The sequence below is a fragment of the Triplophysa dalaica genome, chromosome 3 (genome assembly GCF_015846415.1).
Source record: "Triplophysa dalaica isolate WHDGS20190420 chromosome 3, ASM1584641v1, whole genome shotgun sequence".
Taxonomy (NCBI): Eukaryota; Metazoa; Chordata; class Actinopteri; order Cypriniformes; family Nemacheilidae; genus Triplophysa; species Triplophysa dalaica.
The window spans coordinates 24,374,049-24,401,917 of NC_079544.1; the positions used below are offsets into that span (position 1 = coordinate 24,374,049).

General features: G+C 40.0%; 1 protein-coding gene across 1 annotated transcript in view; it reads right to left on the reverse strand.

Moving 5' to 3' along the window:
- The window catches only part of scn12aa (sodium channel, voltage gated, type XII, alpha a), a 54,672-nt gene that overhangs the window by 26,344 nt on the left and 459 nt on the right, over positions 1 to 27,869 (reverse strand). The window contains exons 2-16 of the mRNA XM_056744278.1: positions 24,063 to 24,369; positions 23,518 to 23,636; positions 21,708 to 21,797; positions 21,022 to 21,150; positions 15,807 to 15,898; positions 15,339 to 15,581; positions 14,818 to 14,881; positions 9,394 to 9,535; positions 8,232 to 8,429; positions 7,935 to 8,123; positions 7,505 to 7,855; positions 7,020 to 7,146; positions 6,018 to 6,256; positions 5,735 to 5,908; positions 4,022 to 4,378 (exon numbers count right to left, since the gene is read on the reverse strand). Coding sequence (XP_056600256.1) covers positions 4,022 to 4,378; positions 5,735 to 5,908; positions 6,018 to 6,256; positions 7,020 to 7,146; positions 7,505 to 7,855; positions 7,935 to 8,123; positions 8,232 to 8,429; positions 9,394 to 9,535; positions 14,818 to 14,881; positions 15,339 to 15,581; positions 15,807 to 15,898; positions 21,022 to 21,150; positions 21,708 to 21,797; positions 23,518 to 23,636; positions 24,063 to 24,329 — 2,781 coding nt within the window. The 5' untranslated portion in view covers positions 24,330 to 24,369. The remainder of the gene's footprint in view (positions 1 to 4,021; positions 4,379 to 5,734; positions 5,909 to 6,017; positions 6,257 to 7,019; positions 7,147 to 7,504; positions 7,856 to 7,934; positions 8,124 to 8,231; positions 8,430 to 9,393; positions 9,536 to 14,817; positions 14,882 to 15,338; positions 15,582 to 15,806; positions 15,899 to 21,021; positions 21,151 to 21,707; positions 21,798 to 23,517; positions 23,637 to 24,062; positions 24,370 to 27,869) is intronic.

Sequence of the window (27,869 nt, forward strand, 5' to 3'; positions counted from 1 at the left end):
CATACATTCACACAGTTGAAAGAAAAAGTATGTGAACCCTTTGGGGTTACTTGGATTTCTTTATAAATTGGTCATAAAATGTGTTCTGATCTTCATCTAAGTCACAACAATAGAGAAACACAGTCTGCTTAAACTAATACCGCACAAACATTATACGTTTTCATGTTTTTATTGAACACAACATATAAACATTCATAGTGCAGGGTGGAAAAAGTATGTTAAACCCTAGGCTAATGACTTCTCCAAGAGCTAATTGGAGCCAGGAGTCAGTCAACCTGGCGTCCAATCAATGTGATGAGATTGGATGTGTTGATTAAAGCTGGCCTGTCCAATAAAAAACACACACCAGTTTTGAGTTTGCTGTTCTGAAGAAGTGTTGTCTGATGTGAACCATGCCTCGCACAAAAGAGCTCTCAGAAGACCTACGATCAAGAATTGTTGACTTACATAAAGCTGGAAAGGGCTACAAAAGTATATCTAAAAGCCTTGAAGTCCATGTGTCCACGGTAAGACAGATTGTCTACAAATGGAGAAAGTTCAGCACTGTTGCTACACTCCCTAGGCGTGGTCGTCCTGTAAAGATGACTGCAAGAGCACAGCGCAGAATGCTCAATGAGGTGAAGAAAAATCCTAGAGTGTCAGCTAAACACTTACAGAAATCTGTGGCACATGCTAACATTTTTGTTGACAAATCTACAATAAGGAAAACATTAAACAAGAATGGACTTCATGGGAGGACACCACAGAGGAAGCCACTGCTGTCCAAAAAAAACTTTGCAGCACGTTTGAAGTTTGCAAAAGAGCACCTGGATGTTCCACAGCACTACTGGCAAAACATTCTGTGGACAGATGAAACCAAAATTGAGTTGTTTGGAAAGACCACACAACGCTATGTGTGGAGAACAAAAGGCACAGCACACCAACATCAAAACCTCATCCCAACTGTGAAATATGGTGGAGGGGGCATCATGGTTTGGGGCTGCTTTGCTGCCTCAGGCCCTGGACGGATTACTGTCATCGATGGAAAAATGAATTCCAAAGTTTATCAAGACATTTTGCAGGAAAACTTAAGACCATCTGTCCGCCAACTGAAGCTTAACAGAGGATGGGCGATGCAACAGGACAACGACCCAAAGCATAGAAGTAAATCAACAACAGAATGGCTTTAACAGAAGAAAATACGCCTTCTGGAGGCGCCCAGTCAGAGTCCTGACCTCAACCCGATTGAGATGCTGTGGCATGACCTCAAGAGAGCGATTCACACCAGACATCCCAAGAATATTGCTGAACTGAAACACTTTTGTAAAGAGGAATGGTCCAAAATTTCTCCTGACCATTGTGCAGATCTGATCTGCAACTATAGGAAACGTTTGGTTGAGGTTATTGCTGCCAAAGGAGGGTCAACCAGTTATTAAACCCAAAGGTTCACATACTTTTTCCACCCTGCACTATGAATGTTTACATGTTGTGTTCAATTAAAACATGAAAACGTATAATGTTTGTGCGGTATTAGTTTAAGCAGACTGTGTTTCTCTATTGTTGTGACTTAGATGAAGATCAGAACACATTTTATGACCAATTTATGAAGAAATCCAAGTAAGCCCAAAGGGTTCACATACTTTTTCTTTCAACTGTATATAAAAAACATAAAATATACAAATTAATACACATTTATAAATCATTTAAATGACTGGTAAATACAAATAAATACATGTTAATATTTCCTAAACGTGTGTGTTCATAAATATGAAATTAATTTACACAGTACACAGACAAATATTACAACACAAAATTTTATTCTGGATGCGATTAATCACGTTTATCGTTTGATGGCCCAAATCTCTACTCTCATGGACTGTATAAGACACATCAACCCATGACCTGTAACTTGGGAAATCAAAAGGAAATCAACAGTTTTTTTTCACGGCCATTTACAACAGCCTTGTGTTTTCTTATCCATACTTATCCTGGTTTACAATTCTTAATGTTTAGTGGCATCTTATTTTCTGGCAAAAGACCTTCATTTAGTCTGCTAAGAGAAATGCCGGGATCACGGCCAAACATCTGTGACAAATAAGTCATATTTATCTCAAGTCAACTCACGTGTTGTCACGCGTGCTTACTGGAGATAGCGTCCAAACAAAGGGTAATCCAAAATAAGTACTTTAATATAAGAAGAACAGTGAACCAGGAACTCAGGACACAAACACTCGTAGCATAAACAATACTCGACAAAGAACAGAGGGAGACACAGGGCTTAAATACAAAGGAAGACACTCAGGGAAAACAGAATCAGGTGTGGGACTAATTAACAATGAAGAAACACAAGTGGAAACTAATGAACTAATAACGAGATTGATAACGGGAGGAAAAACCCAAACAAAACATACAACAAACGTCACATTACCCCCCCTCCACAAAGCGCGTCCTCGTGCCAAAACAGTACAAAAAGGGGAAAGGGGGGTGGGCGTCCTGGAAGGCGTCCGGTGAAGGGAAGACTATACATGGTGGGATGGGAGGCCTCCAGGACGATACGTACAGCTCTAGGACTCAGAAGGGGGCCGGCCGTTCGGGGGGCCTTGAGGGCGGCGGCCGTTCGGGGGGCCTTGAGGGCGGCGGCCGTTCGGGGGGCCTTGAGGGCGGCGGCCGTTCGGGGGGCCTTGAGGGCGGCGGCCGTTCGGGAGGCCGTTCGGGAGGCCTTGAGGGCGGCGGCCGTTCGGCGGCCGTTCGGGAGGCCTTGAGGCTCTGGGCTCCGGCGGCTGGGCAGCTGGCTCCGGCGGCTGGACAGCGGGCTCCGGAAGGCCGTGCGGGAACGGCTGGAGAGGCTCTGGAAGGCCGTGCGGGAACGGCTGGAGAGGCTCTGGAAGGCCGTGCAGGAACGGCTGGAGAGGCTCTGGAAGGCCGTGCGGGAACGGCTGGAGAGGCTCTGGAAGGCCGTGCGGGAACGGATGGAGAGGCTCAGGAAGGCCGTGCGGGAACGGCTGGAGAGGCTCTGGAAGGCCGTGCGGGAACGGCTGGAGGGGCTCTGGAAGGCCGTACGGGAACGGCTGGAGAGGCTCTGGAAGGCCGTGCGGGAACGGCTGGAGAGGCTCTGGAAGGCCGTGCGGGAACGGCTGGAGAGGCTCTGGAAGGCCGGAAGGAACCGGCTGGAGAGGCTCTGGAAGGCCGGAAGGAACCGGCTCTGAGAGCCACCAACAGCCGGACGGCACCGGCCCAAAGGGGGCATGATTATCTGCGGCTCCGTCTCCGGTGGAGGACTCCGGAGTGAGGTGAGCTGGGCTGCTCAACGCGTGCCCGGATGGGATCGGATGATCAACCCCATCCAGGATGGTCCCGCCCACACTGGGGCGAGATTCCATTATCCACTGGATGAGGTTGATAAACTCCCAAACGGGTCTGACCCTAAATTCGGGAGCAAGACACTGATGGGAGTCATCATCCAACCCCATCAGAAAGCACGCGTTCAGTGAGCCATCGTCCCAACTCACCTGCTGGCTGAGCTCCAGGAAGTCCTCCACGTATCTCTCCAGAGGACGACCATCTTGACTGAGATGGTATTTCAAATTGTCCTCTGGAGAGATGTTGAGCCGCAAGTAATCCATGCCTTTTGTAGATCGAGTATTCTGTCACGCGTGCTTACTGAAGATAGCGTCCAAACAAAGGGTAATCCAAAATAAGTACTTTAATATAAGAAGAACAGTGAACCAGGAACTCAGGACACAAACACTCGTAGCATAAACAATACTCGACAAAGAACAGAGGGAGACACAGGGCTTAAATACAAAGGAAGACACTCAGGGAAAACAGAATCAGGTGTGGGACTAATTAACAATGAAGAAACACAAGTGGAAACTAATGAACTAATAACGAGATTGATAACGGGAGGAAAAACCCAAACAAAACATACAACAAACGTCACACGTGTCCTCCTAAACTGAGATTTTGTAACGATGTATTTGAATAAAAAGAACCCCTATTCTTGATTATATTTATAAAAAATCAAATAAGCTTTCAAACTCACCACCAGGTTTCCTATGACCATGACCAACATGAAGACCAGAATGCAAAGCGGCTGTCCGGCGACCTCCATGCAATCCCACATGGTCTCGATCCACTCGCCACACAGGACCCTGAACACGATGAGGAACGAGTGGAAGAAGTCTTTCATGTGCCAGCGAGGGAGCGTGCAGTCATTGCTGATCTTACAAACACAATCCTGATAGTTCTTCCCGAAGAGCTGCATGCCCACCACAGCAAAGATGAAGACGATGATGGCCAGGACCAGCGTCAGGTTACCCAGAGCACCCACAGAGTTACCGATGATCTTTATCAGCGTGTTGAGCGTGGGCCACGACTTTGCCAATTTAAAAACTCTCAGCTAAAGAAAAAACACAGAACATGAAAGAGTGTTTAATACCACAATGTCAAGAGACATGATAAGATGTGGACAGCTTTAATCTGATGATGAATAGTAAAGCCGGTTGAGTTCAATTAGGTTAGACAGTTCATATGGACTGTGTGTGCCACATTGTGGCTAAATGTAATGTTCGAAGGGCATAGTTTATTATTAATGAATTGTAAAGATGACTGTCAAACGATTCATATATAACAATCGTAAATAAACGCATCCAGAATAAAATTTTGTGTCTGTAATATGTATGTCTGTGTACTGTGCATATTCATTTTGTAAGCATTGACAAACATGTATACATTTTTATGTTAACATGTATTGATTTATACTTACCAATAATTGAAATGCAATATAAATGTTTATAAATGTTTATATTTTCTAAAATATATGCATGTTTGTGAATATGCACAGTACACAGACATATATAATGTAAACACACATTTGTATTCTTGATGCGATTAATAACGGTGTATCGTTTAACAGACCTAGTTATTAATGATATTTACAGCATATCTAAATTTTATTTTGTATCATCTGCCATCTTGTTTTTTTTTTTTTTAACATTGTTTCAATGCTTTGAAAAAAGGGGTTCTCAAACTGTTTACAATTAACTAAGCAAAGATGTGACTGCCCTTCTCAACAACATACCTTTGCGAAAAAGAGTATTTAGCACTTACCATCGTAAAGAACTAATATCGACAAATATCGACAAAACAAAACATTGACAAAAACTAATATGCATAAAGAACAATTTAAGACTCTCTGTTACACATTTCAGAGTTGGATCAAGTCACATCGATCACATCCATTTCTTTTAACCGTGAGTCATTTAATTAAAATACAATGATTGGTTGTATATTAATGAAGTGAGAGTTATTCTACAAATGTAAATGTGTTAAAAGTTCAAGTTTAAAAATATTTTCAAGGCTACAATTGTGACTGTAGTCTAAGAGAGTTTTAGAGATGTTTAGTTTATCTTTTAAACATAGATGGCGATAGAGAGGTAAAAGTTATGGATAGCAGCTTTAATCGACCTTTTGAAACAATGCGTCTCTAATGCATGTACATATGAAGACATTTTTCAAAAATCATGTTTTTTATTATGTTATCATGTTTGTGTTGTGTTTTATTGTTTTAGTTAGCTGTATTTTTTTTTTAAATTATGGATTAAATATCAAAACAAACCAACTGCAGTTTGATTTATATGAATTGGAATGCACAATAAAAACTGAGTTTTTTTTATATACATTCGAGCAAAATATAAACACATTGATAAAACTTTATTTCCAAGCAGAGTCTAAACCCGGTGCAGGTCAAACTCACCAGTCTGAATGAGCGGAGTACGGATAGACCTTCCACGTTGGAAAGGCCCAACTCCATCAGACTCAAACAAACAATAATCCCATCAAAGATGTTCCAGCCCTGCTGAAAGTAATAGTACGGATCCAGAGCCAAGACTTTCAGCACCATCTCAGCTGTAAAGATTCCAGTAAACACCTGGTAAGCATGAAAAAAATACAATAAATGTCTGATGTTGAGAAATGGCAGAAGCGACATAATCTAAATCAACGAATACATTGTGATACAAATATACAACGGTCATCACCAGGTTTCCGAAGCTGAGCATGCTGTTGAATTCATCCGTCATGGGGTAATGCTCCAGCGCCATAAACAATGTGTTGAGCACAATGCAGATGGTAATGGCCAGATCCAGGAAGGGATCCATCACCATGACTTTAAGCCCCTCCTTCAATCTCAGCCAGGCCGGAGAACATGTCCAGATCAAATACTTCCTGGCGAATTCATACCAGCATGGAGGACATTTATGACGGGCTTCTTCAAATTCTGAGAGGACGACAGACATGAGTAATAAAAAATAAATCTGGACATGAAAATGGGGGATGTGGATGAGGGCAAACATTAATGTCTGATGATTTGGGGCTGTAAGATGAAAGCGTTTTAAATAAGAGAGAAGAATTATGAATGGAATCCTTTTAGTGTTAAAAATTTTATCTCGGGCAGAAATGAGATCTGCTTTTAAAGGGATAATTCACCCACAGATTAAAATTATGTCATCCTTTCCTCACCTTCGAGTTGTTCCAAATGTGTACATATGTCTTTGTTCTGATGAACACAGAGAAAGATATTTGGAAGAATGCTTATATCCAAGAAAGCCACCGTTGACCACCATAGTAGTAAAAAACTGTCATTCTTCGAAATATCCTCTTTTGTGTTCAACAGAACAAAGACATTTCTAAAGCAACTTTTCCATCTATGGTAGTCAATGGTGGCCAAGAACTGTTTGGTTTCAAGCATTTGTCCAAATATCTTTCTCTGTGTTCATCAGAACAAAGGCATTTAAACAGATTTGAAACAACTTGAGGGCGAGTAGCCTAAATGAAGATAGAATTTTAATTTTTTGGGTGAAACGTTCATGTCTCTTTGCATATGCTTTTCTTGAGAATTGAAAGATTTCTTCTGAGCTTCGAAGGGCATCAAAGGTTTTGTTGTAAGAAAAGGAGACTTGCATTTATTTTATGAAATAGAATCTAAATGTACATGGTAAATATTCTATCAGTTTGTGGGGATTAAAGAATAGAAATCTCACCATCAATGGCATCACTGAAGAAGCTGATGGAGCTCAGGCCTCTCTTCCTGCGTGGGGGCGGGACTTCCTCCTGTACATCATCTGTCTGTTTGGGAGCTGCGCCTTGTTCTTTCTGACACGCTTGCTCCTGCCAATCGATGAACGTTATGAACGTTAACATGACTTAATGTCTAGTATCAGCTTCCCACAAGAAAAATCACATACGTGTAAGTGATCTCTTTAATATCTAAGTTATTTCCCCTAGACATCAGTGACATTAAATGAAGAGCAAATGGAAATTTATGATTAAGCCTCATCCACGTTTCAGGTATTGAAAAAAAGAGTCAGAGTTCACACAATGTCCCTGTCATTTGAGTTTGAGAAGAGATCTTAGCAATGAAGAATGACAAGAGGGTGACTACTCTATTTTCATTTGTTGGCGATCTATACCCTTATGATATATGCTGCTTAAGTCTACATTTATCCTGTTTTCCTGCTTCACTGACCTTGTCGTCTCTGACCCTTTCTATACTGATGGCTGGCAGTGATGTTGGGCTGTGTGGCCCAACCCCCGTGATGCCGTTTGGCTCCATAGAAACGTTCAGTCTGCCGTTGAGGGTGAGTTTGGGGGTCAACAACTGCGACGAGTGACTTCTGATGCTGCCCGTGCGACGCTTGTGCCACGGCGTTGCAGTGGAGCCTGCCCGGCTCTGCCCGTCGCCGTGGATGCTGCGTTCGTCATCTGCAAAGTCGGCCTCTGAATTTTTGCGTGGACGGGAGGTTAAGATGCTGATTTGACTTCCTCGACGAGTGCTTAGAGGATGTGAGGAGAGCGTTGCCAGAAAAGGGTGTGCTGGCTGGAGGAGAGCAGTTTTATGTGATTCATAAACTCATTGAATGATTGATTAAAGTCATGAGGAATTTCAAGATACTTACTTTTTCATCAAACAGGTTAAACTGTGATGCTTCGAGATCTGTGTTGTCTTCTGTCTCCTCTGACAGTGTTCTGTGGGATCTTATACTACATCGAGGTTGTTCAACAGAGTCTTTACGAGAGAAGGTTGTGGGAGATGTTTCTGCCGTCTGGATAGTCTCTGCTTCTTTCCTGCACTGCTTTGCTAATGCCTAACACCAAATACCACAAAAAACTCATCAGAATTGACTAGAAAATGTACTTGCAACATAAAGAAAGATAGTATTTCTAAAGGATTTTATCATTCCGCATTATTTTACCCTCTGCTCCTTGCGTAGCTGTTCCATGGCCAGCTGAAACTCTCTCTCTTTCGTCCAGGCTTCGGCGATGGTTGCCTGGTTCTGCTCTTCATATGCCATAGCCACCACAGCCAGGATCAAGTTAACCAGGTAAAAAGAACCCAGAAAAATCACCAGTACAAAGAAAATCATGTAGGTCTTGCCCGCTGACCGCAAAGTCTGCCAGAGAGAAGAGAAAATTATGAAAGATATTAAAATATTACAGATATCAGGATTCCTTCAAATTATTTTAAAGTAGTTCGCTATGAAATAAAAATGTAATGATAATTCAGATTCACTCACCCACATGTCATACAAGCCATGCGTGTGTGTATTTCTTCTGTCATAAACAAATTGAGGCTGACGAGGAAAGCTTTCCAGGTATCTTCTCCATAAAATGCACTCAAATGGTTAAGGTCCAAATTCCAGTTTCATCGCACCAGTCGATGAATAAGAGCATTTTCTAGCAAAATGATTGGTAATTTTCCAAAAAACTAAAAAAACTTGAAATTTGGACCCCGTTTAAGTGCATTGTATGAGTAAGAACCCTGGAAAGCTTTTCTCAAAAGCCTCAATTTGTTTTCGACTTGTATGACGTGGGTGAGTATGAGTATCATGAAATTTTAACTTTATAGTGAACTACTCCTTTAAATCATTTATATAGATTCCATTTTCAATTGACATAAATAAGTTATTATTATTAAAGATAATAATAGTACACTGGAATTAATGAACAGAAAAAATATTGATTTGAAATAATTATATATTAATAATATATAATATTAGTGAAAAAGTATTATTATGAACTCAAGGAAAAGCATACCTTAAAGCAAAAATCTATTTTATTCTGAACCTACATGACTGCAGAACACAATAAAAAAATATTTTGGTTATCGAAACAACATCGCACCCCATTGACCCATTGAGTCATGGTTGGAATGACATGAGGGTGAATAAATGACGATAGAATAACATAAAGGGTAACCTAAAAGTATATGTTTGCACAGATCGGGCTAGAGTATTAACATATCGCACCGGTCCTGTGTAAATGTAACATTTATGTTATGCATATGCTTAAAAAGTCATGTGATAGCAGCATCCTTAACATAAGATCACATTACACATGTTGTCAGGTGTAATATACCTGATGATAGAGGTTTTCCCAGTAGTCTTGAGTCATAAGTCTGAAGAGAGCCAGGAAGGCCCATCCAAAAGTGTCAAAACTTGTGTAGCCATAGTTTGGGTTCCGACCCGTTTTCAAACACTCAAACCCATCAGGGCACTTTCTGCGTTGAGAAAACAACAGAGGATATTTAACAATAATGGATTGCAAAAAGTTTAAATGTCATATAAACATGAGACATATAGTTTTTGTTCCTTATTTTGATTTTGTAGTAGAAAATGACCCAGGACATGTTATATAGCATCCTAAACATTTCATTTGCATAAACACAATAACGGTTTTAATAAAGATGGATAAATCATCTCAGTTTTTATCCCGTGGGAGGACACAGCGGGTCACAAACAGAAGATTATAAGCAAACAGATGGGTATCGAGTTGCAGTAAATTTATCCTTTTTTATTTTGGCCTCAGTTCATCTTCTCTTTCCTCCCGTTACCATGGCGGCGTTAGGTTTGAGTGACAGGGCGAGCAGAATCCGGACACATGTCAATCTCACAGAGGGATCATTTAGTAATGCCGCTGCCAACAGCTGGACGAAACCAGGCCATCTGTAAATCTCTCGCCCGAGGACAGAGAGACATCGTGACCGTGATCTCCCATACTTTGTGTTCAAACAAAATAGTGCAGGAAAATATCATGGCAAGAGGTTGGAACAATATAAACTGAATGCAAATTCTGAAAGTTAATACAAGTGTCTGAAGATAAACTCTCCGATCAATGTCTCTGATGCTATCATTTCTAGAAGAAACAATAGAGACATTAAAGAAGATCTAATGAGTGATTTCGGTCTCTTACAGGTTTGGTCCAGTTATCAGAAGAATAAGTTAAAAGGATGGTTCACACAAAATGTAAAGGGGTCATTTGAGAGAGCTAAAACAAATATTATGTTTTGTTTTAGATGTATTGCACTGTGTATGCACGATTTAAGGTTAAAAAACGCTGTATTCACATACCGTGCATGTTTGTATCTCCTCTTTGCCCGCCTCTCTGAAACTAGCAATTTTTTTACAAAGCTCATCGCTATGATAAGCGAGGTGTGTTATGATTGGCCGCTTAACCAGTGAGTAGGGATTGGTCGAATACTGCAAGCGTGTGGCATAAATGTAATGCCTCTTGCCATATTTGGAACATCAGGTTCAAAGCAATTGTACTGACAGGTACTCCCACCTTACTTGTGTTTACATTTGGGTGGTTTACTCAAATCATACCTCGAACTGACGTAGATTTGTGGGGGTGTGATTACAAGAGGCGTTTCAGGCATCTTGGTGAGCATTCACTTTTAGATAGAATGCATCTTTTAGTCCGACACTTTCATTTTTGAAGATGAAGATGTTTTGAAGAATGCTGGGAACCAAACAACATCGACTTCCATAGTATGAATACAAAACCACATTTCTCAAAATATCTACTTTTGTGTTCCACATACGAATGGTTTAGGTTGTACAGGTTTTAAATAACATGAAGATAATTAAATGATGACAAATTTGCATTTTGGGTGAGCTGTCCCTTTAACGTGTTCGGTCTCAGAAGTGGTAAGAATGTCTCTTGGCCTTTACACTCATGTTTTTTAAGAGTCTGACCTTTTATATGTTTAAAGGTGCTATGTGTCATTTTTGGGGAATCTATTGACATACTGTAAATACAATATAACATACATAACTTTGTGTTCAGATTTGTGTAAAGATCTTACATAATCAAGCGTTATGTTTTTCTTACCTTAGAATGAGCTATTTTATATCAACATACACAACGGGGGTCCCCTTACATGAAATTCTCCATGTTGTTTCTACAGTAGCCCTAAACGGACAAACTGATCTACATAGCATGTTTTGTAAATACATTATCTCCTTCGGCAAAGAAACAAAAACGTGACCGCATCTTAGTTCTTTGTCAGCTGCCCTAGTACTTAGGGGGGGGGTGGGGTGAAGTGTGCTGTTGGTTGTAATTCGCAACCTCACCACCAGATGCCGCTAAATTTTATATACTGGACTTTTGAGTATTTAGCAAGTATTTGCAAACACTTCAAAGCAACTTTTCACATCTAAAGGGCCATGCACACAACTACCACTGTAAAGATTTAGTTGAAAAAATTGATCTAAATTTAAGAGAATAGCGAAGTCCACACCACAACTTCAACTACAGTATAAAGATACAAATGAACAATATTGTTAGGATTACTTTCAGTTCTTTTAAAGTGTGCATTTAAAACGAGACAATTCTTCAAATCCATGAACAGTATAAAGGTGCATGTCAAAGTTTTGGGTCAATTTAAAGTGTTTTTAAATGTTTTAGTTCATATTGAAATCTTAAATAATATTGACTTTTGATTGCATACAAATCAGATCTCAGTTTGAGACATTATAGAGATCTCTTCTGAAACTCTAATGACAGAGACGTTTGGGAGAGTTCTGTCTCCTTTTTTGGGAGAAACACAGATGAGACTTAAGCAAAAATACTTTGCTCTCCCTATAATCTCATTGATGTCTAGGAGGAAAAATTAAAGAATCATCTCAATCTCATTTTAAATGTTTCTTATGGGACATGCTATTTCTATCTATTGGGGTGTTTGTGGAAAGATCACTTCAGACAATGTAGAGAAAACCAGACGTATAGATGCTCTTACTCTCTGTATCTCATTACATGATATTCTTTTATCCCTGTTACTTATGCAGAGAAAAAGAGAGTTCAGAATGAGCAGTCCTAATCCCCAATGGTCTGTTGTCATAAAAACAGCCATTAACAAACCTGCTAAGGGCTTAGAGGAGATCAGATGCGAAGATACAGCGAAATCCTCTCCGGGATGTGTCTTGAGCCGGGAATTGACAGTGATTGGAATTCTCAAAGTGTTTAATATACCAAATCGCAAACAGAATCGATTAAGTGTTAAGTGAGGTCGAATGCATTTGATTTGGAAATTTACTGTGGCCACACGTGAATTGAGAAAATCAAACGTTAATTACCTCTTAAATGGTGTTTGCCATTATTTTGTCTATTTCATCTTAATATTTCATCCATTGATTTTAAAATTCTTTTAATTACTTACAAAGCCCTGAACGGTTTAGCACCTACTTACTTAACCAAGCTTTTATCACGTTACAACCCATCACGCTCTCTAAGATCTCAAAATTTAGGACTTTTGACAACACCTAGAATAACAAAATCCACCAAAGGGGGACGAGCTTTCTCATACGTAGCACCTAAACTCTGGAATAGCCTTCCTGACACTATTCGAGGGTTAGACACACTCTCCCAATTTAAATCTAGATTAAAGACACATCTTTTCAGCCAAGCTTTCACCTAATGCATAGTTAATGAACAGCAGCTATGCTAATTATTCTCTTTATTCTCTTTCTGCCAGGAAGAAGTTCCACCATGTCCAGACGACCGACAGATGCCCATCCCCAATTTGAGATTACGCCAGCTACAGCTGCAGACTGACTGACCATCCCAGCTCCATCTAAGGCAATTCCACCACCAGCCGATAGAAATATGACCATCGGACCATCCAAGCTCAGACCACTACATCCCCAACCAAGAGCAAAGACTGACCATTTGTCTTATTAATGCTGAAGTTACAATATTTGGTATTAAATGCTAAACTAAAATCACATGTCACCAGTTTGAGTGAAGCTATGACACGTCAGAGGGGATCTGGCCCTCCCGGTTGAGCCTGGTTTCTCCCAAGGTTTTTTTCTCCATTAATCAATCATTGGAGTTTGGGTTCCTCGCCACAGCAGGGCAGTGTTGGCCTGCTCACCGGGAGACTGCATTCATTCATTTATTTATTTAATTAGAAATTAGATATTATTTATTAGAATGATCTTACTCGTTGTATAAGCACTGTGCTGTGTTTTAACTTTTCTGTTTTTCCTGTTTGCCCCTGTAAAGCTGCTTTGAAACAATACACATTGTGAAAAGCGCTATATAAATAAACTTGAATTGAATTGAATTGAATATAGGCCAGCATTCATATCTATTGAAAAATACTTTATTTAGTGGAATTTTATCATGTTCTTTTCCGTTTATGGTGAATTGCATCTATTTTTAAACTGCGCATTCAATGGTTACCTCCAAACTGTGCAGATTTTTTACCATCATCACAGATGGGTTTGTTAATAAAATCCTTGAACTGGCCCTGGCACTGTGAGCATCGTTCTGTGCCTCGAGTTTGACCGCTGTTTCTGGGATTTGAGGGATTATTTCCCTCAATACTGATAGACACACAATGGAAGACTTTCACTCTTCGATCACTGGATTGTTGATGTGTGATTCATCGTGTGTTAAAAATATACAGTAGTCACCAAAAGTGATGTCCGGAGGGCATATGTGCACAATATTTGCTTTTAATAGCCCTGAAAGTTTAAATAAACCATCAAAATATGAAGTGTATATAAAAAAGGCAGAAAACACTAAACTTGGGTCAGGCATTTAGATAAAACACTGCACTTGGTTAATGGGTAATTTGACAAAATCATATGAATATGCAAATATATATATATATTAGTATTAGTTATATTAATATTTTGATGATGCTCTCTTGTTTTCTCTTGAGTATGCAATCATACTCCTGGCTCTTAACTCGGTAAGTTTTGCCCATGTGTTTTTTGCCGAACCTCCTTAATTTGTTTTTAACATTATAGACAATTTCATCTCATCTATATAAAGTTAACTTTGCACTTTTGTGACCCCAACTAAACTTCCAGTACACATTCAAAAGCATTAAAAAACTTGTAGATTATTTCTGATAACAATCAAAAGAAATTGAGAACAATCATTACTTGTCTAACCTTGTCTCTCCAATATTTTGAATTTAGACTGCGATACCAAGCCCAACCGCTAAATGTCAATGTACCATAGGTTTCTTTAAATGCGACCAAACTACTGTACCCGTTCAACAAATTACTTATTAATAAATTGAACATACAACAAAATTCAACAAATTGTTTGTTTAATACAATTATTATAAAATAAAATAATAATATTATTTAATATTAACATAAATTAAATCAAATATAAATTGTCATATTATTAGACTCTAGCCAAACACAGACCGGAAGATAACTGGGGGCAGGCGCGCGTCCGATGAAACTGATTTTTTTTTAAAGCCTAACAAAAGTAACAACCCTTACAAACATTAGCTAAAAATTGGTTCTACTTTTTTAACTAAACGCCAACTGATTTGACCCCAAAACTAAAAGAAAGGTGTTTGAATTGAACATACAGCTATTTAACTTTCTTTAACACTTCTTTTTCAGATTGTGAAACTTCATTTAAGCAGCCCAGCACAATGCAGAAATTGAAACCAAGAAAATGACAAAATGTCCTGCCGCTTGTCATGGCAAATTCATATGAAAAACTCTTGAAGATGGTGGAGAGATTCCTTACCCAGCGTCGCTGCTGTGTCCACATATCAAGGCATCCTTTGATCCTTCAATTTTGTAGAAGTTGTCTGAGGAACAAGAAGGAGGTGATTTCAATGACATTTGGGCGACATCAATCCATTAACACATTGAATGTCTTTATACGGTTTGCTTAAAGACTCCATCCATCCTCCAACAAGTAAATTTAATACTATCTTATTTGACTTTTATAATCAATTTTGTTTCCACCACAGAATATTTATGGGCAATAAAGTGGGTTGTTATTTTGATATTGATATTTTGCTTTCCTGTAGCTCAGTGGTAAGAGCATTGCGTTAACAACGCAAGGTTGTGGGTTCGATCCCAGGGGATTGCAAATACCTATGTAAAATGTATAGGATATAGCAATGTAAGTCGCTTTGGATAAAAGCGTCTGCCAAATGCATAAATGTAAATATTTGAATTGTAAAACATAATTGTTCTTCAATTGTTCAACAATATTTGGAATCCAGATGAATCCTGACATCCACTAGAAATCATTTAAACCTTCGCTGGTTAAGAAGTCCTTCAAGGAGAGCCAGGTCCTGTTGTTACAAACGAAGCTCCCGTTGCCTGGGAAGGTGGTGTTGATGCAGGAGACGGGGCTACGGACACACTTCTGTCGTAGGATGCCCATGAAGAGTTGTAGACCAATCAGAGCAAAGACACTGAGACAGAAAACAGTGAGGATCATGACGTCCGCTAGCTTTTTGACAGACTGGATAAGAGCACCGACGATTGTCTTTAAACCTACAAAAAAAAACAGAGAGAGAAAGAGAAAAGTATCCACGTAAAACCATTGCTAAAGGTGATTATATTATTCATGTATGTTATTTCTATGCCATCGGGGTCACCAAAAGTGGACATCTGTATGTAAATACTACAGCTCTGAGATGCTGTGTGGTTCTGTTTGATGGCACACTCTTTGTTTTGCTTAACAAAAGTAAATGCAGATTGTATAACACAATTCCTAACCTGGGATCACTGATATGGTTTTGAGAGCACGTAGAACTCTGAAGGTCCGTAATGCTGACACGTTCCCAAGGTCCACAAACTCTGTCACATATCTGTCGTGAAAAATTTTAAAGCAGTTGTGCTTCAATAGCTTTGCAAGAGCCAAAACAAACTCAGCACCCAGTTTGACTGAACAATGGAAAGTCACATGTCGCTTTAAATGAATAGAATGTTATACCAGTATTTCCCATCTTTTTTACAAACTTTTCTTAAACCGTATGGACTACAGCCACACAACATAGTACAAAACAATTTATTATTTAGAATGATACAATTTTATGCAGGGTATATAAAATAATGTGTTTTAATATCTGTATAGTCTATCAAACATGCTAGTTAATAGTCACTAAAGTTTCTTGACTTTAATTACCAACATAATTCATGTAATGTTTATCCTTTGTAATCTTTCCTTTAAGTTAATAGGTCCATTCTGTTAAGATTATTAAAACAAAGTTAAAATTGAATATTGAACAATTTAAAATAACATTGCAAAAATCAACAAGAAACAAAAATAACAAATCAACACATAATGTCCGAGTCTTGTGATTTCCTTTGGAAACGTGTGTATTTTCACATTTCTTTCATTTCAAGGCACTGAAAGAAAACAATCATTTCAGAGCAGAAGATCATATTTTCTTTTACTAAAATCTCTTTTTACTTAACCTCTCTCCATGTTTTTTTTTCTGTCTAAACAGTGCTGACGCTATAACATGCTTAAGCTTCAGGCTTCATTGCCAGGCTATGCCGTAGGTTACGCATCTCTACATAGGCTACGCTGTACCCAAGGCCGGATTAACCATATGGGCAACTGGGCTATTGCCCAGGGGCCCACAGCCTCTAAAGGGCCCAGGGCGGTGAAGCCAATCAACGTGCACTAAACCGGTCGCGTGACGGAAAGCGCCGCTACAAAACACAACTCAAAACAAGCAAACATGGTTAAGCTAAGTGGGAGCACTAAACGGTAATGAAAAAAGCAGAAGGATATCAGGAACTTAGAAAATAATTAAAATATATACCGAAAATAGGTAATTTCTTCACACTAGTAAAGGTTAGCAACTGTTCAGCTATGGAGCCAGCAGCCGTCAACGAGGACAGCTCTGCAAGCCAGGACATTTCTTCACTGCCGGCGATAGCTAATGTTCACAGCCCCGACAGGGAATAGCCCCTGGCTGCATTTTCAACCGACGGCCCGGATTCTGCTGCGAGTGCGACCGTTGAAGGAAGCGGTGATGTGTCACCGCCATCTGAACCATTCGTCGAGTCTGCGAGCAGCCCCTGTACCACAGACACGGATCTCTGCACTTTCTCTCTTACACCAGTTTGCACATTCAAAGTCCAGAAGAATGCCAGAGTAAAATATGTTTGCCAAATGAAATCAAGCATTTCAAATTTAAACACGCTCTTCCCCATTATTTAGGATTAAAATAGTATGTTTTGCCAGATTATTTAGCATTTCTTTTTGTCTTGGCTAATTGAGAGAAATTTACAGATTTCCAAATGTTTATCTTGCACTGAAATGTTTAACCCTTGCCTGTCTTGTTGAACTTTGATGTGACTGGCTGTTCCTTTTCTGTCCGTCTCTCGACGTTGTGTCGAGAACGACAGATGGGGTTCGCCCTTGAGAACCAATCAACTCTGACTACTATTGGAAAGGCCAATGAAATTTTGCGAATGAAATTTGCATGCCGGTCTCCGCCCCCGGATGTCCGGTATAAAAGGAAGCCGGGCGTGCAGCATTCATTTACAATTTGGTCTTCAGAGCCTTCGCTCATGACTACGAACAAAACGAATTCAATGAATTCGTAGAGATTTTTTTCGGAAAAAAAAATAGGTCCTTTTCAGGACTGAGCAATCTCCAGCGCGGCATGTCCCGCTGTTCTCTTGGGTGCGGCACCCTCATCGAGGAGGGGGATGGACACGATCACTGCATTAGGTGTCTGGGCGCCCAGCACGCTGAAGCAGCGTTCGTTGACACATCGTTGACACATCTTGACAGATTCTCATTCAGAAGTTGCGGTCACGGGTGGCTGTCTTCTTACGGGAACCAGCCACCATTTCGTCTGCTACTCGGGCCGTGACATCGGTGGCTACGGCCCCGAGGTCCACCTGTATTAGCAGCGTTAGTGATATGGGGACCTTAAGCCAGCAGCTAAGTGCTCACGGCCGAAAGCACCCCGATTCGCTTTTCTGAACGTTCCCCAACCGGCGGTGGCATACCGTCCGGGTCTTCAGGCACGCACTCGGAAACGATGCGTGACATAGATGAGATGTCGCTAGCAGCATCAGAGGGAGACTGGCATCCGACTCAGGGCCAGCACGTAGCGTACATCAATCGCCAGGGTGGGGTACACTCACGGCAGCTAACACGACTTGCCCGACGCCTCCTCCTGTGGAGTCAGCAGGTGATCCGCTGCCTGTGAGCCACACACATCCCAGGCGAACTGAACCAGACAGCCGACGCGCTCTCTTGTCAGTATACACCTTACGGAGAGTGGCGACTCCACTCCCGCGCAGTACAGCTCATTTAGGTGCTGTTCGGACAGGCACAGGTAGACCTATTTGCCTCGCACCCCCCCCCCCAATGCCTGCTTTGGTACTCCCTGTCCGAGGTCCCCCCTCAGCATGGATGCCCTTGCGCACAGCTGACCGCGGGACGGGCGTCCCCCCCAGGAGCCTCCTTGCACAGACACTGTGCAAGGTCAGGGAATAGGAGCACCAAGTGTTATGGGTTACACCGCACTGGTCTAACCGCACTTGGCATCAGAGTTGATGCTCTGGACAGCGACTCCCCCTGAACCATTCCCTCAGAGCCCCGGATACGTGCCAAAAGTTCCCACTTCTCCCTTCAGTGACCAAGTGGCGGACTTGCAGGCGCTCCCCATCGGGGAGGAAGACCCAACTCCATCCATGTTGTGTCCTGGACCGCACGCAGAGCTGTAGTAGCTCTGACCAGCTCCTTGTCTGTGTTGGAGGACAGCAGAAGGGGAAGGCTGTCTCCAAGCAGAGGCTGGCGCACTGGGTCATGGATGCCGTTACGACGGCATTCCGATCTCAGAATCTCCCATGCCCACTGGCAGTGAGGGTTTACTCCACACTGGGTATAGCCACCTTCTGGGCACTGGCCAGAAGCGACTCTCTAGCAGACATCTGTAGAGCTGTGGGATGGGCTAGGCCCAACCACCTTTGCAAGGGTTAACAACCTGCGCGTAAACCTGGTGTCAGCCCACGTCCTGTGTGGCAACATGTAGGACTGGCATCCGGGAGGGCGTATGCTTAGGAAACCCAAGAGGTTGGGTCAGTGTGCTATCTACCTTTTTTCTTAACCAAACACATGGCTAAGAAACTGGGACCTCACCAACCTTCCTTCTTACCCAAACACTGGTTAAGAACAGGCATTCCATCCACTAAGCAAGCACCCCCTGGAGGTTGGAAGGGCAGAGCATCCTCCCCCCTTAGGCTGGGACACCATATGACCTATCACAGATAGCACTAACCGGACCTAGTGCTAACGGACGTCTGTAACACCCTCTCCGTAGGCTGTTCCGTATGTTGTATCCTCATGAGAATGGTTCCCACTCCTGGTAACCCATGAGCTTCCCCAGGTGGACCTCCACCTCGCGATTAAAAAATAACCGTGAGGTGAATAACCCAGCGCGTGTTCTGTCCAATAGTTACCCAGCAGCTGGGTTAAGGTTGGGTCATTTTCTAACCCAGCAATTCTTTGTGTGTATACCCACCATATTCCTCCCCACGGGTAGGAGGTGGCCTCTGCAGCGCATCCCTAATTAAGGAAGTTGCGCTTACCCGGTGTAAACCTGAGCCGGACGGCCTCTCGCCAGTAGAGAGCTAAGGCCTCCGTCCGTGAAAGGTTACCAGTCAGGGCTGTACCAATCTTTCCCCAAGAAAGCTCTGGAACCCCCCAACCACCACACTAAAAGGTTACAGTTTCGCGAAAGCATCGAGCTATACATGCCCAGGCCTATTACCGTCGCTTCGCTAGAGATTGTGACGCGATACAGCGTTGTGGCGTTTTCCATAGGCAACCCCATCTGTCGTTCTCGACACAACGTCGAGAGACCGACAGAGAGAAAACATCTTGGTTACGTATGTAACCTCAGTTCCCTGATGGAGGGAACGAGACGTTGTGTCGAGAACAACATCAGAGAACTGAGGTTACATACGTAACCAAGATGTTTTCTGTTTTAAGAAAAGTTAAAATGAGTTTAAGAACAGATGATACTGCATTTTATTTATTTTTACTTGTGGTGGATCCTTTTATTGTTGTTCAGAGAAAACAGCAGATTTCAAAATGTTTATATTGCACAATAACTTAATTTTCCCATTGAATTTCTGAGGTGACAGGGTGATTTCTGTTTAAAATGAGCAGAGGCCCAAAATGCTACTTGATTCTAGGTGATTATCAATTTTTGTTTGTGTCTGTTGACTTCCTCTGTGATATGGCTCTATAAATACAATACATTTGTTCTCGATGTAGGTGTTGTTAAATAAATACTGGATTCCTTGAAAGTGGTTGCTTATTTATTTATTTGCATAAATGGAGGACACTTCCTTTACTCTCTATGTAGTGAGTCAATTTGGTCAGATTATACTGATGCCGATGCATTTTGTTTTCATAACATCCTAAATGAGTGGCCTTGACAAGAGAACTGGTGCATTTGTAGTTCTATGAGCATTTGCACATCTGTACATCAAAATGCACTTGATGACAGTTAGTTGTTGAAAGATTGAGTATATTTTTTATAATTTATTCTGTATTTTGCCAGATTATGGTGATCCTGGGTTTGTGATGATGGGGTACTTGAATATTGTTGCCCAGGGTACAGCGAAATGTTAATCTGGCCCTGGCTGTACCTACCGCGTACACATAACGCACGACTACAAACTCCCCTTAAGTCCCAAAATATAAATTGTCAATGTTTTCTAAAGTTAGCATTTTCTGCAAACTGAAAATTCAATAAGCACCTTTAAAATGATCAACTTGTCATTAAAAAGCTCAGCTCGTGTGTTTTAGTTTTAGTTGTGTTAACTAAGCTCAAAAAATCTTTTTGTTTGAAGGTGAGTAAATCTGGAGATAATTTTTCTTTTTGGGTAAACCTATCTTATAATCATGTTGTTACCGTCACGATTCGCAAAACTAAAAAGTTTTACAACTCACGCCATGACAATGACACTGAAATCCAGCCAGTTCCAGGGGTCCCGGAGAAATGTGAAGGACTCCAGACAGAAGCCTCTGGCTAGCATCTTTATTAAAGACTCAAATGTGTAAATGCCTGTGAATGTATACCTGAAAGAATACAAGAGAAAGCACGGGTGAACTAGAAGCAAATGTTTCTTATAGGTTTTTAGTATACGGCCAAGCCATGGTATGTGAAAATTTATTTGAGATCTTTTTTATCTATTTAAAATCCAGGCCAGAGTTACTGCGAACCTTCGCAGATTTTTCTTAAATTCGTGTTGTAGCCTACTATAAATGTTCAAAACAACAGGAAGGGACATCATGCGAATGTGTTGTTGCAGGTGCTGCGACAGAATGAGAATATTTACAGAGACTCTTACCAATGCAGCTATCAGGAGCCTAGCAAAGATGAAGAAGTCTTGTAAGCATCCACAAGCCAAACTGACTTTGTGTTTTTATTGTGTGGATTAAAGTGTGTTCACTTTATCCCAATAAATATTTTTTTATCCTGATCACTCAGAAACATTTGCAGAAGTTAAAAAAGTCAAAATATGTAAGACCATAATCTCTTTATGTTTTTCTGTACATGCAGATTTATGTTATTGTAAAACAGGTTAAGCAGTGTAAAATACTGAAAACATGTTATAAATAAAAGTGACACTTACTCGAGGTATTTGGTCCACTGTGGAGGGTCTGACATTGCCATGAAGCAGCAGTTTGTCAAAATTGTAAACATGATAAATAAACTGAACAAAGTAAACAAGTTAAGAAAATTGAGAGATGTTGAGGGTTCTCGACTGAATTAAATATAAACTCAATTTTGAGTGATTCATTGCCGTAAAGTGTAAATAATTGTGTGTTTGTATTTTACAGACTTTTGCAAAGTAGTCCTGGAACATTCATGACACGGGAACATGATGTCGTTGCACTACAATGAAAAAGGAATGGAAAGGATTTTATCCACTTAGAGGCAAGCAGCTGTTCCTTTACCCAGTTTTGTGTGTCATGTATTTGAGCCATAACATGGACTCTGCGTGGGGATTTTCTAAGCCTGGGACATTTAGGGATAATAACAATACATCACTGGCCCAATCTAACCACATAATAATACACCCAATACAGAATAAACTCCTGCAACTCATTTGGATTAATTTCGTTTGTAAATTACAAATGGGACACTGTTCAAATACGGTACTGTAGGTAGTACATTAACAAAGACATACATCTTTAATAAATTTAGAAAATTCGTATAACACTTGTGAACTTAATCTTATTTCCATATAAATATTAAATACATAGTGGCCTAACATGTCTAAATGTCTAATTTCGACCATTGTACCTCTTTTTGCCTTTTATTAAAATATATTAAAGAAGTATTCAAATTGAGAAGAATTTATGGCAAAAAAATGCCATGAGCTAACTCATTGATACAGCTAATTGTATTGATACACTGTATAACCTTCTTTATAAATACTAGAACCTTGTTTAGTGTTTTCACCATTTCGTACCAAGCACATCATATTTTAAGGTTTGTGTTTGTGACATTTTACAAAATATATAGTAAAGTTAGTTAAGGGTACATGTTGCATTATATCATATCACAATATCTTCCTTTTCTTTAGTAGGTCTGGTATATCTAAACTTTTTTGTAATGATTTTTGTATTCTTTTAAATATAATATTTTTGTAATATCTGCCTCTATCCTTAACACTAAGTAAACACTAAACATGTTACTGTTTAAATAAATGAAACATAAATATGCCCAAATAACAACATACATGTGATTACATTTACAAATGTAAAGGATATTGGCATTTTCCCAAAATCCTGAGGTGCTACTGTGATGTGATGAATCTCATTGTAAACACTTTTAATGGATAATTTCTTGCTACATTAACTACATTCACTCTTAGGTGTAATTGTTCAAACACATTAATCTGTTTACTGGACACCTGCATGCATTATGACCACAGACATGCCAACATCTGCCCTCGCAACCGACGGGAGCATGCAGCTGTCACATGATGTCAAATCACTTTGCTCTTATTTCATTTGGGGAATTAGAAGAGGAATATCAAGGGATTTGGCTCGCAGTGCCACGGAAGAACATTACAAAGCCGTTTCTAAAATGAGCCTGGGAAAAATCCAAATGCCGTTCCAAGGGAAGGAAATGTTCAGGATTGTTCCAAACCTGTGTGAATTTCTTTGTTCTGCTAAACACAGGGAGAAATATTTGGAGAAATGTCAGTATCCAGACAGATCTCATGTCCCATTCACTCCCATAGTATGGAAAATAAATACCTGGAGTGAACGGGATATGAGGTCTGTTTGGTTAATGACATTCTTCCAAATATCTTCCACTGTGTTTGAAAATTATACAGGCTTGGAACAATCCGAGGGTAAGTAACTGGTGGTTGGTTGAACTATTCCTTTGAAATTTTAGACACATATTTTCTCAAAGCTGTGAAAGGATATCAATGGACTAGAATTCGTATGGAGATTCTTCGAATGCAGTGAAAAGGACTGAAGACGTAAAGTGCAGATGTGGAACTAAAGCGAAAGATGACTTTTCCTTTGTTTAGCACTACAAACGTCTGCAAAACAGAAGATGATCACAGTCAATGTGGACAAAAACACAGTTACTGCTACTAATGATTAATGGAATGATACTTTATATTTTATACGCATCACATTTGTTTAAGATTAAAAGTCTTAAAAAGCAATGTGAGACAATTGATAAAATCCATATATGGATTTGGGTAAATCTGATGAGAAATGTTTGAGTCCATATCGAGATATTCAATAATATCGACTTCCGGCTGCAGACTTGACTAATCTGAGCTCAGTTTAACACATTGTTGACATCTCTGTTGCAACTTCAATGACCGAGGCATTTGTGAGATTGACAGAAGAAATATCCAAGACAGGACTCATGCACATGGTTCCATGTTTTCCATTAAAAATCTCTCTGTACACAATGATATCATTATATCAAGCTACCCAAGAACATCTAACCTCACCCTATGATTTTTGAAGTAGAAAGGGTCGATGTCTTCCAGCGGGATTCCGACCAGTCCTGGGGGAATGTCGCCGAAGATACGAGGAAGCATCTTTCCGGCCTCCATGTCGGCCCGGGGTTTGGGCTCCTCCGTGTTTCCAGGGTCCGCCTGGTATTCTTTGGCGTTCCTCGCCCGCTCTTCGCTGATCCTCTTCTCGATGGCCGCCAGAGACTCGCGAGTGAATGGTCGCAAGCCATCAGGACCCGCTGGTAGGAGCATGGTCGCCATCTTTTCATCCTGATCGTCCTCTACTAGAAGTTACTCAAAGCTGGACAGAGGAAGAGAGAAAAGAAAACAAGGCGATTTGTCTTCTTTCTTCTTGCTTGCATTTTTTTATTCAGCATCCAATAAAATAACATCACAAAATAAAACAACAAAATAATATTTTAAATTGAATGAGTAAATCATGTCATTTTTAATTGTTGTATTGCTCAAATTTGGTTTTGTTTAATGGTGCTATACATATTTAATTGAACATTAATACCACATTTGTGAATTTTTACATTTTCACACTGTTTCCTTTCGAAAGGGGTAGGAGCCACTCTGTATGTTCTACCCACAGGCCTTGAGATAAGAGAGCGTCATGTCAACTCCGTAGACACGAATACAACAGTTTTTTCACAGCAAGGGCGGTTCATGGTTTGGTAGTGATGCCTTCACATGCTCTTGGGAATTTTATAATTCTCAATTATGGTCAGCAATAACCTGCCAAGTGTCATTTTTCATAAAGAACCAACTTAAGGAATGCATTCCAAAACATATATGGATTAAAACCATTTAAGTTTGGAATGTGATTTTTTTCTGCATGCATTTTGTGACAGTTGACAGGTCAAATTTTTTTTTTTTTTGAATTTCCAAATATTATTTCACCAAGTATGTTAACCCTTGTGTTTGTTTGTGGGCATGGTTCGGGGGACCTGTTTTACATTTAGTGATTAAGCAAACTCTTTTATCCAAAGCAACGTACAAAGTAGGGGAAAACAATAGTATTTGTGCAACAAAAGAACAACAATGCATAGGTGCAGTAAAAACTGGTCTCAGCCAGCCTATCAAAGTATGCAATTTTATGTGGGGGTAAAAGAGTAGAAAAGAAGAAGAAGTCTGAACTATTGGGTAAGTTGTTGATGGAAGAGATGTGTTTTTAGCCAATTCTTAATACAGAATCTGTTGATCTTGTGGCAAGAGGCAGATAATTCCAGAGTCGTGGAACACATCCGGAGAAAGTGCGTGAGAGTGATTTTTTCCTTTTGTGGGACGGCACCACAAGACGTTGTTTGATTCCAGAGCAATGGTGTGTGAGAACTAAAATATGTATTTTTTTCAACCTAAAATATTTATAATTATTGAAGATATACAGGTTTTTAGCATAGTTTTTTGTTTTTAGTGCGATAAATATTGAATAGCACCTTAAATTAATATAAATGACAAATATGAACCATATGTATGCTGTCTGTGTTGCTTGTAACTGGGGTCTGTAAACATGTATTTAGCATATATTATTAATAATTTATGACTGTCCTGTAGGTTGACTAGACCTGCATTGTAACGAAAGCACGAACACCAAACAAATTACTGGTATAATGTTGCATGAACTTTCTCTGGTCATTCAGCAAAATAGATCTTCAGATATTCTTCAGCTCGGTTTCTATTTCAGAAGAAAATCATCCACTTTTTTCCAGTTTGTCAAGTGGATTTGTATATTTATTATGTAATGACTCTTGCCTTTTCCTCTGGACTAGAGATTTCATTGATCTCAGTCGCATGTTGTGTAAGAAACATCCATTAAGTCCAATGTGAATAAAAGCTTATCCAGTACTTGACCTTCTCAACCTCTTGCTACATCCCACAAACCAAATGAAACATCAGACTCACTCGGCGTCTCGCGTTACGTTAGTAAAACCTGACTTGCAGAATGAACTCATTCTCTTGAATAGTCCGTCCGCAGTGATACGTGTCTAAAGATTAGTTTGAAGAAGGAAGTGTCTATTATCACAGACACATTTTCAATTCTTCTCTACAGAACAGAGCCAGAAATTGTCTTCTAATCCACAGCCTTGAAGTGGTTTACACTGACCCATAATTCTCAGATGTTGGGAATTTCTCAGCTGTCTCAGTTTAGACAAACATGAAGGAGCAACGTTACTTCAATGACAAGCTGCTATATACTGTTTTAAAAACAAGAAAATACATCAATCACGACGACCGTTAACTTGCTGGTTAGGTGCAAGTACTGTTCACTTTTGCAAAACTGTGTCACGTGTGAGCATTAAAAAAAATCACATTTCAACCGTGGTTAGTCTTGGTTATAGGCTACAGTGTGTAGCACACTGCTAAAATAATTAACTTAGTTTTTCTTGTTTTTGAAAACATCCAAAGAAATCTAAGAAAATTTTCTCTTGCTTAAAATTAATAGATGTGCGAGTTAAATAATCCACCTAAAAATGAAAATTCGGCTGTCATGAGATTTGTTTCAAACCTGTATTATTTTTTTTTTTCTGTTGAACACAATGAAAGATATTTGGAAAAATGTTGGCAACTGACATTTCTGGGACATCATTGATCACCATAGTAGAAAAATTTCAATGGTATTCAAATGTGCCATTGTACTGTTTGCTTTCCTAAATTCTTCGAAATATCTTCTTTTGTGTTCAATAGAACAAATTATAGTAATTTGTTCTACTATGGTGGTGAAAGATGTATTTTCCGCTGTCTTTATTTATGTTCAATAGAACGAAGAAATATATACAGGTTTGGAACAAATTGGACAGAGTAACTCATGAAAGCAGAATTTTCATGGGGGGAGTGTATGGTGAAAGAATTTTCTTTATTCGGGGGGAGTATCCCTTTTAGCAACAAAATTACAACATTTTGTTAAATTTCTCTGCAAACAAGATAAAACGCTGATTTCATCAATGCACTGGTACACTGTGCATTCACCGTGGTCCTAAGGCTTATGAATTTGCCAAATCATATTCTAGGGATATAAAGGAGTATTAGGCTTAAGGGTCAGGGATACACTCTTAAAAATAAAGGAGCTTAAAAGGATTTTCCCAGCGATGCCATACCAGGACCAATTTTGGTTCCACAAAGAACCTGTCACGGTTCTGCCTATCATTGTTGGCTAATTCTTGGTCTTGAGGCAGAACCAAAACAGAATTTCCTATTTTTTTGTGGGGAGAGACGTCTCCCGAGTATCCACTCTCCACTCTCCCCGAGTATCCGTCTATGTTTGCCGCCCTTTGGTCTCATTATAACCTTGTTAAGTAGTTCATGCCCCTGTTTTTGGTTGATTTGCCTCCATATTTATACTCCTCGTTTCATTGTCCTGTGCTTGTTCATTGTATGTAAATGCCTTCTCAAGCCGTGTCTTTGTTTCCTTTTCTGTGTCCCTGTGGATATACATTGCATATTGTAAAGTAAGTCTAGTCTTAGTGTTAGTTTATGTCAAGTGTTCTTTAGTCTAGTGTTTAGTCAGTCTTCGTTTCTGTGCTTTTATCTTATTGTCTGTTCCTGTTTTACCCCATCGTGGGTCATTGTTTTTTTATTTTATGTTTAATAAATCTTAATCCCCGCTGCCTGCAATTGCTACCCCTTGGGTGTGAAATGGGTGTGCGTTGCGAGCTGGACATTCGTGTGGCATTAAAACACTGTAGCGGAGGGAGTTATAACCGTGGCCGCTAGGTGTCACTGCGCTGCAACAGAAAAAAAAACAAGCAAATTCAGAAAGCATCTCCAGTTTGGCGACACATGCCCTGCAAATACTCTAAA